The sequence below is a fragment of the Marmota monax genome, unplaced genomic scaffold (assembly GCF_021218885.2).
Source record: "Marmota monax isolate L192 unplaced genomic scaffold, Marmota_monax_Labrador192_F-V1.1 WCK01_AAM20220418_F8-fsc00078, whole genome shotgun sequence".
Classification (NCBI taxonomy): domain Eukaryota; kingdom Metazoa; phylum Chordata; class Mammalia; order Rodentia; family Sciuridae; genus Marmota; species Marmota monax.
Window position 1 is genome coordinate 5,813,385 of NW_026694865.1, and position 16,219 is coordinate 5,829,603.

The following is a 16,219-nucleotide window of genomic DNA, read 5'->3' on the forward strand; positions in this document are numbered from 1 at the left end:
ACTGAGCTCATCCCCACCCCTTTTTTATTTTGAGAATCTTGCTTAATTGCTTAGGGTTTGCTAAGGCTGGTCTGGAATTTGTAATTCTTCTGCCTTACTCTTTCTGAGTTTTGGGGACTACAGGCGTGTGCCACCATGCCTGACTGGACACTATCTTCCAAAGCCCAGGTCAAATGTTAATCCCTCTTTCCTCCTCCTCACCTCCAACATCAAACAACAGTTTCCTAACAACTTTGCTTTTGCACTTATTACAATAGTTATTACACTGTTCTTTATTTTTTACTGGCTTATCTACTCCTCTAAACTTGAGTTCCTTGACGAATGAAACTCTTAATGACCTCTATATCTCTTAATACTTCAATAACTGTTTAGAGACTGAATTAAATCAATTCACCCATTTTCATAATCTTTGGCATGATACAAAGAGTTCAGTGAACTACCTGCTACCTAACCCTTTAGACAGAGGGTTTCAATTCTCATTCTAATTATTAGTATTTATCTTTGCTTGGGTGTGATTAGTTTGTGCACAGACGAGTTAATATAGCAGGTCTAAAACTGCAATCTTCCAAAGTGCCTGCTTCTAAGATCAGCCTCTGGCTGGCATCTGGAAATGCGGCTTCCTACATTGCCTAACGAACAAAGTGGTTTCCTATGCCTAGACTTTGCCTACAAACTATGTGATTCTGGTGAAAATCAGCTTTCCTTCTATAGGAACCTGAAATTTTAGTACCTTATAGGCAGAGGTTACTTAGGTAACCAGTCCTCCAAAAAACATGTACTGAATATCTAAAGAGCTTCTCTGTGCAGAAACATTACACATAAATTACTGTATTTTTCCTAGCTGGAAAAAAAAGGATGGATTTTCATTTTCAATCTCCTCTGCCAAAATCTGTTACCATTCTTGGTCTTTTTTGATGTTCAAATTGTCACAAATTTGGCCAGTGGAAATCCCTTCAAACAGGTGCCGGGTCATTCTGACATGACCTTATTCCCTTTAAGGATGTTGGACTTTTCTTGTCACAGACTTGGAATTATTGGTCACTTCTTCAAAGAGCCTGAGTTCTTTTAGCAGGGGAATAATAATTTAGGAGCCACTGTCTGGATGTACTGAGATGTACTCAATGTTCATCTTTTAGTGATCTAGCCAGGAATTTTAAAATCATGATGTCACACTGAAATTTCCAATTCAAATTTACTACTACAGAGCTTCTCCTTACAATTTTTTCATATTTGCATTTTTTATAGTAAAAATCTTTGTGCCTAAAAACATTAACACATCTACTTATTTGTTTTAGGCTAAAAAAGTTTCAGAATTAGAATATCAACATTTTACTAACCATAATTATAACAACTATTTGCAGGTTCTTTCTTTCTTTCTTCTTTCTCTCATCCTTAGCCCATAGTCTACTAAAGAAATAGTACTGTGTTCAAATTTACTTACATTAATTTGTTGGTATATGTTAATAAATAGATATACAGTCGGGTTCTTTTGATTGTATTTAATTTCAAGATTTTCTTTTTTATCAAATTTTATCTGAATATGTAAAATATTCATTGTTCAAAAGCCAAACTTCATTTAACAAGTCTCCTCAGAAGTCCTATCCCAGGGCTGGGGTTGTGGCTCAGTGGTAGAGTGCTCGCCTAGCATGCATAAGGCACTGGGTTCAATCCTTAGCACCACATAAAAATAAAAAATAAAGATATTGTGCCCACCTAAAATTAAAAGATAAATTTTAAGAAAAAGAAGTCCTATCCCAAACCCATTCTCCGCTACTACACTTCTACTTCTCACCTTTCATTAATTTCTAGTCTATCTGTTCCCTATATCTATGTGTATTTTGCAATAATAAGCAAATATATTCATCTGTTTTTAAATCCCTGTTTTTACACAAAAGGTAGCATACAATATACATTCTTCTCATCTTGCTTCTTTCCACCTAAATCAATCCTTACCAGTTCACAGACATCTTACTCATTCTTTTAATATCTGAATAATACTCAATTGAATGTAGATCCAGTATATATCCTCTTCTAATCCCCGCCTCTTTTCAGGGGGGATACTGGAGATTGAACCCAGGGCGGCTTTATCACTGAGCTATATCCCCAGTCCTTTTCAGTTTTTATTTTGAGAGAGAGCCTCGCAAAGTTGCTAAGACTGGACTCCAACTTGAGATCCTCCTGCCTCCACTTCCCAAGTTGCTGGGACTACAGGTTCAGGCCACCACACCCAGTCTACCACTTTTTTGGTGTGTGAGGGGGGTGGGGGTGAACCCAAGGCCTCGTGCATCCAAGGCAAGCATTCTACCAACTGAGCTATATCCGCAGTCCAAACACCCCTTTTTTGATTCAAATTCATCCTATACTAAAAAACACAGCTCAAGGCCTGCAATCTTTAAAAAGAATGCCTTCTTTGGCCATGGTGACCTTTCTCTTCTAAATCAGAATGCTATCTATGTTACCGATTTCTCTGCTCCTCTCTTTTCCCCAAGAAAAATATCTTTAAAGGTAATCAACTTTTATCTCTTCTTCCTTACCACAAATTTACTTGTAATATTTATTTTATTTATATACTGTGGTGCTGAGGATTGAACCAGGGCCCTGCTCATGGTAGACAAACACATAAGTTTACTTTTAAATACATTCTGACTTAGTCTCCATGCCCACCACCCACCACTCCACTGAAACTGTTATCGGCAAGATCACCAATAACCTATGCATTGCTAAATCCCCTTGACACATATCTAACCTCATCTTACTCAACTTATCAAAAGCAGCTGGAGGGCTGGGATTGTGGCTCAGTGGTACAGTGCTTACCTAGCATGTGTGAGGCACTGGGTTTGATCCTCAGCACCACATGAAAATAAACAAATAAAATAAAGGCATTCTGTCCACCTACAACTAGAAAAAAAAATTAAAAAAAAAAAAAGCAGCTGGACACAGCTGACCACCCCATTGAAATGCTCTTCTCTCCTGGCTTCTAGAACATCACAGGACACTATCTTGGATTTTATGCCACATAGGCTTTTTCTTCACTGTTTTTTTGCTAATTCTTTCTCCTCTGCTCAACTTCTAAATGTGAAAGATCTCCAGCACCCAACCCTGGTTCTTTTCCTCTCTCTCTCCTACAGGAAATCTATTAAGGCCTAATAGATTATATATTTCTCTCCAATATATCTCCAAATCTGTCCATGGCTCTCTCCATCTCTAAAGTCCTCTTCACTGTCACTATAAGAAAAAGCCACCCTACCTTTTACCCATACTACTACAGCAACCTCTCTAAATGGTCTTCCAGATTTCACTTCTCTTTATAATCCACAGAGCATCCCAAATAATCTTTTCTAAAACACAAATCCTAAGAAGTGACCCTTCTACTTAAAACTCTTTAATAGTTTCCCATTGCTTTTACAATGAATCGCAAGCTCCTTACCATGGCAACAACACTCTACATGACCTACATCTTGCAAATCCCTCCAACCTCATCTCCCTCTAACATATTGCTCACTTACGACACTACAAACATACTAATATCCTTTCTGTTCCTGGAACTGACCAAGCTCTGGCCTGCTTTTAAGTCTGTACTCTTGTTGGAATGTTCTACCCCCAACTTTCTTTTTTTCTTTGTGATGCAGGGGATTGAACCCTGGGCTTGTGCATGCTAAGCATGCTCTCTTTCACTGAACTACATACCCAGTCCCAACCCCCACCTTTCTGCCTAACTCATTCAAGCTTCACTTACCTGAAACATCACCTCCTCAATGAAGCCTCCCCTGACCACTCTATTTAAAATAGTCTCTACCAGGTAATTATTTATTAATTTATCTATTGTCTATCTCCCTCAACCTGAAGATAGTATCTTTAGATGTGCTGGTCACCACTGAATATCTAGTACTAAGTCCTGCATCTGAATCATTGTGAATGCTCAATAGTTACCAAATTAGTTCACTGCTTTGAGTTTTTCTGTACTGTGGTTATAAACAATTTTGATTTATTGAATTTTTATTATAAAATTTTTAAGCAATCAAACACTGAAAAATATAACATCACCATACCTATTATCCATCAATATTTTGCTTTATTTGACTCAGTTTTTAAAAAATTGAGTTATGAATGCAGTTACACAATTAAGAACCTAACCAGAACAACTGTAGAGAAAGAAAGGTTTATTTGGTGGCTCATGATTTCAGAGGCCTCAATCCACAGACAGAGGCTTCATTCCTCAGGGCTCGAGGTGAGGCAGAACAACATGGCAGAAGAGTGTGGCAAAGGGAAGCAACTCACATGAAGATGAGAAAGCAGAGAAAGACTCCACTCTCCAAATACAAAATATATACACATAGCCATGCCCCCAATGAACCACTTCCTCCAGCCACACCCCACCCGCCTCCAATCATCACTCACTTAATCCCACCAGGGATTAATTCACTGATCAGGTTTAAGGCTATCACCCAATCAATTCTCCTCCAAACCTTGCACTATCTCACAAGTGAGCTTTTGGGGACACCACATCTAAACCATAACAACTGCCCTCTCTCCCTCTAATACATCCCATCCTTGCAAGTTATCATTATTTTAGAACTGGAGTTTATCATCCCCACTCTATTTCTTTATTCACTTAATAACATGTTGAATATTCATAAAGATATCTAGTACTTAGATATAGGCATTATATAACAGCATTATATGTTTACATAAATAGTTTCATACCGCTTATATTAGTCTTCAACTTGCTTTTTGAGCTATTTAAAAGCTTTAACTGTATAGATAGGTGGATCCATTTCATTCATTTTAGCTGTTGTATAGTGCGCCACTGTGCAAACGTACCACAATTTATCCCTTCTCCTATTGATAAAAATTGAGGCTGTTTTCAATTCTGTGTTGCAACCAACATTCTATCTACTTGTGCATACGTGTAAGAACTTCTCTAAGGAGCAAACTTCCAAGTCATAAGGATATGTACATCTTCAACTTGACTAGAGAGAGCCAAACTATTCTCCAAATCAATTATTTCAATACATACTCCCATCATACCAACCGTATAAAAAAGTTTCAACACTAAATATCCTCACAGTTAGCAATGTCAGACTTTCTCATTTTTCCAAATCTAATGTAAGAAACAATAGTAATCGTGGGTTCAATCCCCAGCACCAGAAAGAAAGAAAGAAAGAACACAGTATCCTATGATTTTAATTACCTGTCTGATTATAACTGATTATAACTTTTTTCAGGTTTATTGACTCTTCATGTACCCTTTTACTCTGAACTGTTTATATAATCTGCTCTTTTTTTCTAAATAAATACATCATTTTCTTACTCATCTGTAGGTGTTCTTTAAATAGTCATTTGTCAGTTATATATGCTGCAAATATCTTCTTCTAGTTGGTCTTATTTGTCAATCTTTATCTTTAGGGTTTAAAGACACTTTTCCCTGATCCAATATCACAAAGATAGTCTCCTATATTTTAGTAGTCTTTCTTCATGCATTCAAGTCACCTGAAACTGATTTTTTGTGTATAGCTTAAGGCAGGATCTTATTTTATTTTTTTGCCATTTGGATGACCAATTCTTCCAGTCCAATTTCCCAAAGGGCTTTTCCCTTAATGTGCAAGGTCATTTTGGTCGTACAAATTCTCATGTATAGATAGGTCTGCTAATAGACTATTCTGTTGCATTGTTCTTAGTGTCTGGCCCTCTCATCTAAGGCTTAGTATCACAATTAGACTAATCCCTCACACTTGAATAGCACACTAGAATTTACAAAACACTTTCAAATCCATTATCCAATTCAACTTCAAAAGAGTCCTGTGAATTGGGTGTTAACACTCACTTTTATTTGAATGAAGAGACTGAGGTTCACAAAGGTTAAGTGCATTATCTATGGTCACCAGATAGCAAGTGAAGAGCAAGGACCCAATCTCATGCCTGCAGTTACCACTTTTTCCACCAGACTCCCTGTTAGATGTAGGCAAGAATAGTTTCTGTCAAATGGCTCCCAGGGCTATGCACTTTGTCCACATACAACTAAAACAAACAAAGGCCTTGATAAATGAGCAAATATTTCAACAGCTTTGGTGTGGAAACAAACCTGTCCATTATGCTTCCCTTGAATATAAACTCTACTCTGAAAGTAATGCTGCCCCTGCTACCTCTTTACTAACTACTCATTTCAAGCACAGACAATGACAATATTTAAGTGGTTACTGTCCACACTCATGCACATCATCAGTGGTTTCTCATCAGTCATTAACCCTGCAGCTCCATGGACAGAAGAGGATGTGACAACTGGACAGTTGTGTGTCTCAGCAGAAAAGGCACAGAGCTGATACCCCAAAGTAGTATTCAGTCCTTTAGAACTAGAGTTATGTGACACACTACAGATAGCAGGAGGCATTAGAGAACTATCTAAGAACCCAGCACCTACCTTAATGACAGACAAGAATAGGTTCCTCTGCTGCGCGACCAGCGCACAAGCTTCATAAAAGAAGGTTCGAAGCATAGAATTTTACTAGTGAGTTTTAAAATTAAAGAGACATACTCTCATTACCTTTAATTCCCAGCTCCGGAGACGGCTTCTCTTAGATCCCGCCTCCAGCCACCTAATGTGGTGGCGAAGTTTACAGAAGAGGCTAGCGAGAGAGGGAAAGCATGCCAGAGAGTGAGCTTTTATTGGGAAACAAAAAATTCAAGGGAAAATCCCATTCAATGAAGGTTGAGGGGGGCAGCAGTCCAAGGTCAGGGTCAGTGACTGGTCTTCAGGTCAGTGGCCAGGCACAAAAAATCCACACGGACAAGCCCTCATACCTGGGACAGGGTGGGGAAGGCTCTCACACAGTTGCATCTAAGCGCCTCTCACCCAGCCAGGGAGGTAATAACTCAAATCACCTCCCACAGGTACCATAAATGGTTTTGATTGAACAAATAAATGAAGTGCTTCATCATGAGCCAGAACCACTGGTTTCAACAGCCCCTGCATGGAGCAATCAATTAATAAATTTTATAAAAAGGGCAGTCCTTGACATTCGGAAGCAGGCCTCTTCCAGCTAGACCAAATCATTCTCTTATCAGACACAAACTATCTCACAGAATACCAATCTCAGACAAGATTACTCTGAAAACCTGATGAGACAAAGACCATTTCTTAAATTTTTCATAAGCACAGACGAACACGTGGTCACTATGCCACCCACAAAATATCAAATATCCTCTCTCTCGGCTGAATGGAGTCCTACTTCTCTACAATATACATGTTTTATTCTTGGGCTAGATTTTCCTTCTTACAGATAAGAATTATTCAGATGCCCAGCCACAGAAATGCCCCTATGACAGCATTTAATCTATATTGAACCCCCACTTCCTTAAACCAGCCCCAAATCACAGACGCCCAAATTCTACAATCAGTTCTAATATCCTCTTAATGAGACACACCATTCCTCATGGTGTGTGCTCTCCCTTGCTGCCAGGAGTAATAATAAACCCAACTTGTTTAAACACAGGTGCATTCCTAGTATTCTTTGACTGCAGGGCATTGACACAGTATGTCAGAAGTACAAGTATCTGAAAATCTATACCCTTTCTCTTTCTGGAAAGTTCTCCCAGTATCAGCTGGATAAGAATACATCTCACTTCTGAAACTAACTAAATGAAAGAGGTTTAAAAAAAAAAAAAAAACATTTTAACAGTAAGAACCTGGTTCAACATCCAACTCCAATTCTACCAACAAACCCATGAACAAACCTTTCTGCTTTTATATAACATGCTTCCTTCTAGATAGAGTGCCTTGAAAAAGTCAAAGTCTATCCAACTTATCTTTGTAAATCTGTAATATCTTATACATGGTAGAGGATTTCTTTTATGAATGGGATTAACATGTTGTTTTTAAACTAATGGTAGTTGAAACGAATGCTTCAGAATCACAGATGTGAAAGTCCATTAAAAAATAAATTAAAAAAAAAAAAACTGGGGGGAAAAAAGACTTTTTTCCCCAAAAAAAATTAAAAAAAAAAAAAAAGATTTAATTCTCAAAAAAAAATACACTTTTCTACAACTTCGTGTTTTTTCACTGTTATATATTTCAAACATGTAACTCTAAACTTCTAAATATATCAACTATGATTAACACCTGTTCATGTTACTTAACTAAGAGGTTTAGATCTTTCAAGAAAATTATAAGTATGGTGCATTTTTTTCATTTGTCTCACTAATTTCCATTTCTTTCTGTCATCACCCCTTCCCTTTAAAAATATCTTTTTTCTTGTGGATTCAAAAACATGCCGTAATATGCATTTAGAGAGAACAGGGCCTGAGTTTATTTAATTTGGTTTACATACTGCTTAATGAATACTTAGAGGGACTATCATAACACACGTTCTGTACTTTTTCAATTGATTGTTGGAAGAACTCTCTAGTTGAGAACTTTGATCCTCATCTACAAAAGATTTTATTTTTTCTACTTCAGTAAACACCTTAAAGCAGAGTAGAGGAAGACAGCACATAATATTTATTCACCCTCAGATGGAAAAATATAATTCAGTTTGGTTGAACATATTAAATGACACACCATGCAATGCCATAGCCTACTTAAAGGCATTCTGACAAGCATTATGTTCATCTTTCAAGAGGAAAACAGGTTTATGTTCCACAATCAAGGATTAAATTCAACAAATTCACTTCAACACTCAGAAAGCACCTACACTTTGCAAGACAACATGCCAGGCGAACTGACAGATCAAAAAAAAAAAAAAAAAAAAAAGCCTGATTCAGAGGAAGAGAGCTCAATGGAGGGAATGGGGTTACAAAGTACCATCAATGGGACCGGGTTGTGGCTCAGTAGTACAGCGCTTACCTAATACTTGTGAGGCACTGGGTTGGATTCACAGCACCACATAAAAATAAATAAATAAATAAAGGTATTCGTCTATCTACAACTAAAAAAAAAATTTAAGAGAAGTGCCATAGATGTCAAAGAGATTGGGATTAATGATGACTGTAGAAAGAACATTCCAGATCGAAAACTCTAGTTCCTTAAAGAACTGAACCCTGGATGGTTTGTTTAAGAGATGTAGGGGTTCACAAGCCCTGGATTCTTCACTAACAGGGGGCTTTGGCTTGCTCACATTAAGGAGTCAAAGAGATCAAACGTAAATGCTTAATGTAACTTAAGATAATCTTTATGTTCTCTACGCAACTTAGCAAACCTAAATTCACAGGCTTCAAAAAAGAGCGAGGGGATCACTTTCTCGAGGTCTTGCAAATTTTAAAATTATGATTTCCATCACTGAACGGCAAAGGAGGGGTGTGCGCCTCCCGGAAGGTGGGGAATCTTGAGAATGTCTGAAGGGCCTGACTGGACTTCTCAGGCCAGCGCTGGACATCCAGTCACGGCCCAGAAAGCCACTGTCACAACGCACCTCAGACCCAACGAGCTCATCATACGTCTCTAAGGGCCTCAGCCAACTTCGAACCCCGACGGCCAGGCCTCCAGCTTGGGCTCCACCAGGCCGTTGAGCGCGAACAAAGGAGCCCAGGGTAGCCTCCGAGTCCCGTGCCGGGCTCACAGAGCACCCAAAGGCATCTGCAACCCTCGGGGGGGGGGGTCGCGCGCTGGAGCCCGGATCTGAGGGTGAGCCTAGAAAAAGGCCCATACACCGTGAGCGCACCGCTACGCGGATCTCGCTGGCGCACTGCAGGTTCTCAGGCACGCACACGGACAAAGGGGGCCGCGGCCCCGGCGGGTACCCGGAGCCGCGATCCCGCGCGCTTCCCGCCACCGGACCCGACCTTTTACCTGCACGTCACTCAGCTCCACGCGCAGATACAGCTCGCGATGTCGCTGAGCCCAGTAGACGTGAGGCGTCAGCACCTGATTCTCCATGGCCATAAAGCCCAGGGAGCGGGGAGGCTCGGCTCGCTATACCTCGCTGCTTCAGGCAGTGAGCGGAAGGATCTGGCCGAACGCAGGCCGCAAACACCCGCGCTCCCGAGCGCCCGCAGCCTGGCAGCCTCCAGACGCCCCAAGCTCTCGGGCCGCGCCTGCGCAGTTACCGGCGGGAAGGGTGGGGGTGGGACGGGGACGGGAAGGGGGCGGGGCGAGCCGGGCGAGGAGGCGGTGGGAAGGGCCGACCCTGGCACACAGTCCAAGCCGCTTGTTCCTGATTCCCTGAAGCTGCTCTGCGTTTCCGCGGTTCTACAGGGCGCTTAAGCCTAAAAAGGAAAAAAAAAAAAAGAAAGCTAAAGAATGAAAAGGCCCATAGACTTATAGAGGATCAGTCAGCATGGGTAAAAGGCTTGGGACTGATATTGCTGGAAGGTTCCTACCATTCTGTTATTCATTAATTCAGCCTTTACTGAGCGCCTATGCGAGCCTGGGCTTCAAAGCCAAACACTGAAACAGCAGCAGATAAGATGGTCTCTGCAGGCTTGGAAACCTCAGTGTGTTAAAAGACCCAAGTAATTACGAACGCGTATACAATGATAATGGAGACTATGGAAGCGGTTTGGGAACAGGGTCTTATTCCAGAGGGAGAGAGACCAGAGGTTTGCGGTGCTGTCCAAAAAAACTGCCTGCAATGATGGAAATATTGCACTGTGTGTTCACAAGAAGCCACTTACCACAGGAAGTTTTTGAACACTTAGAAGAATGTGGCTGGGGAGACTGAGGAGTTGAATTTTTTTTTATTTTACTTAATAGTTAACTTAAATAGCTACATATAACTGATGACTATTCGATTGGACAATACAGGAGATCGTGTCTGTTTTGTTTTGTTATGCTCTGCTGGGGATTCAACCCAGGATGCTCTACCACTGTGATACACCCCCAGCCCTATTAATTTTATTTTAGATGGCCTCCAACTTGGGATCCTCCTGCCTCAGCCTCCAGAGTAGCTAGGAATCACAGGTGTACACCACCGCACCGCCTTAATTTATGTCTTGTTTTTTAAAAATATTTTTTAGTTGTCAATAGACCTTTATTTTATTTATATGCAGTGCTGAGAATAAACCCAATGCCTCACACATGCTAGGCAAGTGCTCTACCACTGAGCCACAACCCCAGCCCAATTGATGTTTTATTTAACTATCTATCTCACCTGTCCACTTTCATCCCCAAGTTCTTCTGCAGTGAAGAATTTAATATGAAGCAATATTTTTATGAAAACTAGAAGTCTGGGACCAAAAAAAATGAAATTTGGTTCTTTTTAACTCTGATTTATTTCTTTTTTTTTTAATTTTTTATTGTTGGTGATTTATTTCTTAGTATAGTAATCCAGCCATAAAGAGAAGTCACACCAGCTCCAGAAAACACTTAGCTCAATGGATAGGTAATATGAAACATAGAAGATTTTATATGATAAATGGACTGAATTCACAAAGAACTAGGAACTGTGATTGAAAGTTTAAGGGCAAATCTTTGAGAGCTGGACCATGAAATGTGAGGAATTGACAGAACAGCACAGGTAGGGCAGTGGTTACAAGTCCAAAAGTGAAAAGATGTGGGAGGTTCTGTGGGCCTGGGAATAAGGGCATGGAGAAGAGAGATTGCCCTCAATCATAAAAGACAGCTAGGACATGATTAGAAAAGTCTTCGCTTCAGGCAGGAGCTTGTCCTGTAATCCTCCAACACATGGAAACCAAGGAAGTTTGCTACACAGGAGATAAAATCAAACCTGCTCAGCAAGATAGCCTGTCAGTGGCAAGAAATTGGTAACAGCAAACCAGTTGGAAGCTGATGTTATCTGGTATGAGCTAGGGAAAGCAGGAACCTGGATAGCCTTGAATTTAAAAATTAAGATTATTTGAAATGATGAAAGTACCTTTGTTGCACTGCCTCTGCTACAAAGCAGATTCATTACAGGGCACTTTTTTAAAAGTTAAGGCATAGAGCTGGGGCTGGGGCTCAGTGGTAGAGCACTCGCCTAGCACATGGGAGGCGTTGGGTTTGATCCTCAGCACCATATAAAAAATAAATAAATAAAGGTATTGTGTCCAAGTACAACTAAAAAATAAATATTAAAAAATGTTGGGCTGGGGATGTGGCTCAAGCGGTAGCGCGCTCGCCTGGCATGCGTGCAGCCCGGGTTCCATCCTCAGCACCACATACAAACAAAGATGTTGTGTCCGCCTAAAACTAAAAAAATAAATAAATATTAAAATTCTCTCTCTCCCTCCCTCCCTCTCTCACTCTCTCTTTAAAAAAAAAAATGTTAAGATACAAGATGGGCAAATATTTTTGAAATGGGCAAATCTTAAATAATCATCTTAAGATGAATTTCTACAAATGTTTATAATGTAATTATCACCCAAATCAAAATCTGGAACATTTCCAGTATTCTAGAAGTTACCTCATGTCAGTATACCTCTGCCTTTCATTCTCCCTCCAATAATTAGCGTCTTGGCAGATCATCATAAAGTGGTTTTTGTCTACTCTTGAATTTCATATAAATTAAATCTACATTATCCAAAGTACATGTTGGAAGACTCGAATTGGGTATCAACATACTTTATATACAAACAGAGATATGAAAAATTGTGGTATATATGTGTCATAAGAATTGTAATGCAAAAAAAAGTACATGTATAAAGGCATGAATTGGCGTGAGATACTTTACATACAAAGATATGAAAAATTGTGCTCTATATGTGTAATAAGAATTGTAATGCATAAAAAAAATAAAAGGGCAAATATCATATGATCCAGTAACTCCCCTTCTAATATATATTTTTTGTTTTTGCTTTTTCAAAAATAAAAATATATTGAATCTACAGTAAGTGCAACTTTTGGATCTGACTTCTTTCATTAAACACAATGTGAAAAAAAAAAGAAAAAAAAATTAAAAAATAAAAATAAAAAAATAAACACAATGTGCATCAGTTTTACCAAGTTGTGCGAATTAGTTCATTCATTTTTTCCCCCTGTGTAGTAGTTAATTGTATGACTATACCACACATTAGTTATCCATGCTCTGATGATGGGCATTTGTGTGGTTTCCCATTTATATTCCCAGGTTTATAAATAAACCTGCTATGAACATTTGTATGCCTGTCTTTTGGTGATAGATGTGCTTAATTAATTCTCTTGGGTAAATACAACTAGAATTGCTAGGTCATAGGGTAGGTGTATGTTTAGCTTTAACGGGTACTAAGCAGATTTATAAAATGTTTTGATCAATTTATTTTTTTTTAAATATTTATTTTTTAGTTATAGTTTGACACAATATCTTTATTTTATTTATTTATTTTTATGTGGTGTTGAGGATCAAACCCAGGGCCTCACACATGCTAGGCAAGCGCTCCACTGCTGAGCCACAACCCCAGCCCCATTTTTTTTTTTTTTTTAGAGAGAGAGAGAGAAAGAGAGAGAGAGAGAATTTTTTAATATTTATTTTTTAGTTTTCGTCAGACACAACATTTTTGTTTGTATGTGGTGCTGAGGATTGAACCTGGGCCGCACGTATGCCAGGTGAGTGTGCTACCGCTTGAGCCACATCCCCAGCCCCCCAGCCCCATTTTGATCAATTTATATGTTTATTAGCAATGTTTGAAAATTCTTATTACTCATATCTTTTGTAGTTTACAATCTTTTTTTTTAATTTTAGCCATTCTAGTGGTTGTGGAATGAAATATTAAATAGTTTTAATACAGTCTGTTTGAAAACCTGAAGCTTATCTGCTGACTTCTATGCAAGGTGAAAGTTATTGATAAACAAAAAGATTGAAATTTGGTATTTTGCCTCAGATGTTCCATGAGATAGATCCAGTGGAAGGTGCCTTGCTAGTCTGATTCGACTACTCCTAATGTATTGGAAGATGACTTCTCTGGTCTTGAGTTTCCATGTCCATCAAATTACTTCCTTCTAATGTTCTTATCATCTGTTTCTAAATTTTCTTGCAAAGGGACCCTGCTATTGTGGAATCCTCACTCCAGGAAAATTCAATAAGAAAAAGAACTGAAATGGAGAGAGTATTGTCAGGTGAGCTATATAAAAATGCAAGGTGGCAGGGAGATAAAAATACAGAGCTAAATGGCAATGCCAAGCTGATACAGGTAGGGCTGAGGGCTTTATGATAATGCCAGTCCAATGAAAATGCAAATTAAGCATGTCTGTGTGTCCTACCTTCTAGAGGTAGCCTTCCTAGCCCCATTTGGCCCAGGGCCTCTCCCTTCTCAGAGATCAGTCATCACTATCACTATCACAGGAAGAACTTGCTGTGTGCTTATTATCATGGATAAAGCCTGTTACCAATGACTTAGTCTATTTTCCTGACTTTGGCAAGTGATCAGACGCATCCTTGTTCACCTTTTTACACAATCTTCTATTCCTGGAAGAAGTTGTAGAAAATGAGCTGTCAAATTTGTCTGTTTTGTGCCTCACCTACACATGGTCCACCCACACAGCCAGCCATGGTTGTCCATGACCAAAATCAAGTTTCTCTAGCTAAACAGCACAAAGCTGAGGCTGGAGAAAGAACCTGACTGGATCAGCCCATATACATGTAACCTCCTGACCATGAGGATAGGAACTGCAGCTGATCTTTAACTTCCCTCAGCCTCTCAATCAACAATTCAGAAGGCTATGCAGAAGTGTCTCCATCCCAGGGTCAAATGCCACCTTTCAGAGTCTGCCTTGTATGTTGGGAGTGTCCTTGCCACTGTGTTCAATTTGACCCACCTACTAAGTCCTGGTTCTCTGCACCACTTATGTGACTGCAGATCTCTGGTAAGTATGCTACCATTTCTATAAAAATAGTGGAGTAATAGGAGCGATAATAAGAGTCACATGTATGCTTTCATTTACACATCATAAAATTATTACTGGAGATTTATGTAAGAAAGCAAAAACATTAGTTTCTTGGGGGGAAGGGAACTTGGTAACTGGAGAATCCAGATAAGAGAAAACATTTTCACACTGTGTACCCATTTATTTTATTTTATTTTTTTTAATATTTTTTAAATTATCAATGGATTTATTTGTTTATTTATATGCAGTGCTGAGGATTGAACCCAGGGTCTCCCACATGCCAGGCAAGCACTCTACCACTGATCCACAACCTCAGCCCCTCACTGTGTATCCTTTTATACTTCAAAGATTTTGAATTATATTACAGGATTATCTAGTCAAAAACTTAAAAAGAAAAAGAAAGTCAGGGATAAAAGCCCTTTTTGGTTGGGTTTGGTTTGAAATATACCCCAAATCATATCCTGTAATAAACTGCTGTTAGTGTACGCATTACATGCTTACAACATGTTTCTTCAACTAAAATATAAACTTTCCTAGGCTCAGATTGCCTCCTTTGGTATTTTGTAGCATCTAACACAATGTGCTTCAGATGGCAAATGCTTACAACATATTTGTTGATAATAACCCATTCCCAAAAAGCTTTAGTGAAATTGGTGCATTCATGCTTTAATATTCACAATCTAAATTTGTGAAATCATTTTGGAAAACAATTTTATAGTATGTAACAAGAAAAAAACAGTAATCCTTATGCTGGCTGGCCTAATAATTTCCTTTTTGGAGATTTTGTTCTAAGAAAAATAATCTCAAGAAAGAAAGAGTTGTGTTGGGGCTGGGGTTTTGGCTCAGCAGTAGAGCACTCACCTAGTACGTGCAAGGCACTGGGTTCAATCCTCAGCACCACATAAAAATAAAAATAAATAAATAAAATAAAGGTTTTGTGTCCAAATACAATTTTAAAAAATTTTTTTAAAAAGAAAGAGTTCTGTAGGTGTCTATGATGAAACACTGGAAACCGCACAAGGAGAATGACAAATGAATTATAACATACTAATGTAGTGGAAAACTAACCAGTGTGCAAGGTGAGGAAGCTGCCTGATTTTAAAAATATAAAATTGCTATTACAACATTTATATAGTGGTAAGCATCTTGTGTTTTCTTCCTTTTAAAAAATGTTTTTGGTTGTAGATAGACACAATACCTTTATTTTATTTATTTTTGTGTGGGCTGAGGGTCAAACCCAGTGTCTCCCATGTGCTAGGCAAATGCTTTACCACTGAAATACAACCCCAGCCCCTGTTTTCTTCCTTTATAATCCTGATACTTCTCAATTTAGAGAGCTGGCAGGAGGTAGCCACTGCTTTTCAGAAGTTGTAATAGTGGGACCAGAGATCAGGGATATCAGATGCTTCTTATTTAAGCCCAGTTGCATGTGTAAAACAGAAAATATTTTGAATCACATGCATACTAAATACAAATTTGCCAAGTAAAGAA

At 38.9% G+C, this 16,219-nt stretch overlaps 1 protein-coding gene across 2 annotated transcripts in view; it reads right to left on the bottom strand.

Annotated features, from left to right (window-relative positions):
- The window catches only part of Hacd3 (3-hydroxyacyl-CoA dehydratase 3), a 34,183-nt gene extending 24,146 nt beyond the window's left edge, over positions 1-10,037 (bottom strand). The window contains exon 1 of one of the 2 annotated variants that reach the window (XM_046426530.2): positions 9,782-10,037. In XM_046426530.2, the coding sequence (XP_046282486.1) occupies positions 9,782-9,874 (93 nt within the window). In that variant the 5' untranslated portion in view covers positions 9,875-10,037. Of the gene's footprint in view, positions 1-6,541; positions 6,624-9,781 lie in introns of those variants that run through there. The other variant, XM_058573381.1, reaches the window with a different exon arrangement.
- Between the last annotated feature and the right edge of the window lie 6,182 nt (positions 10,038-16,219).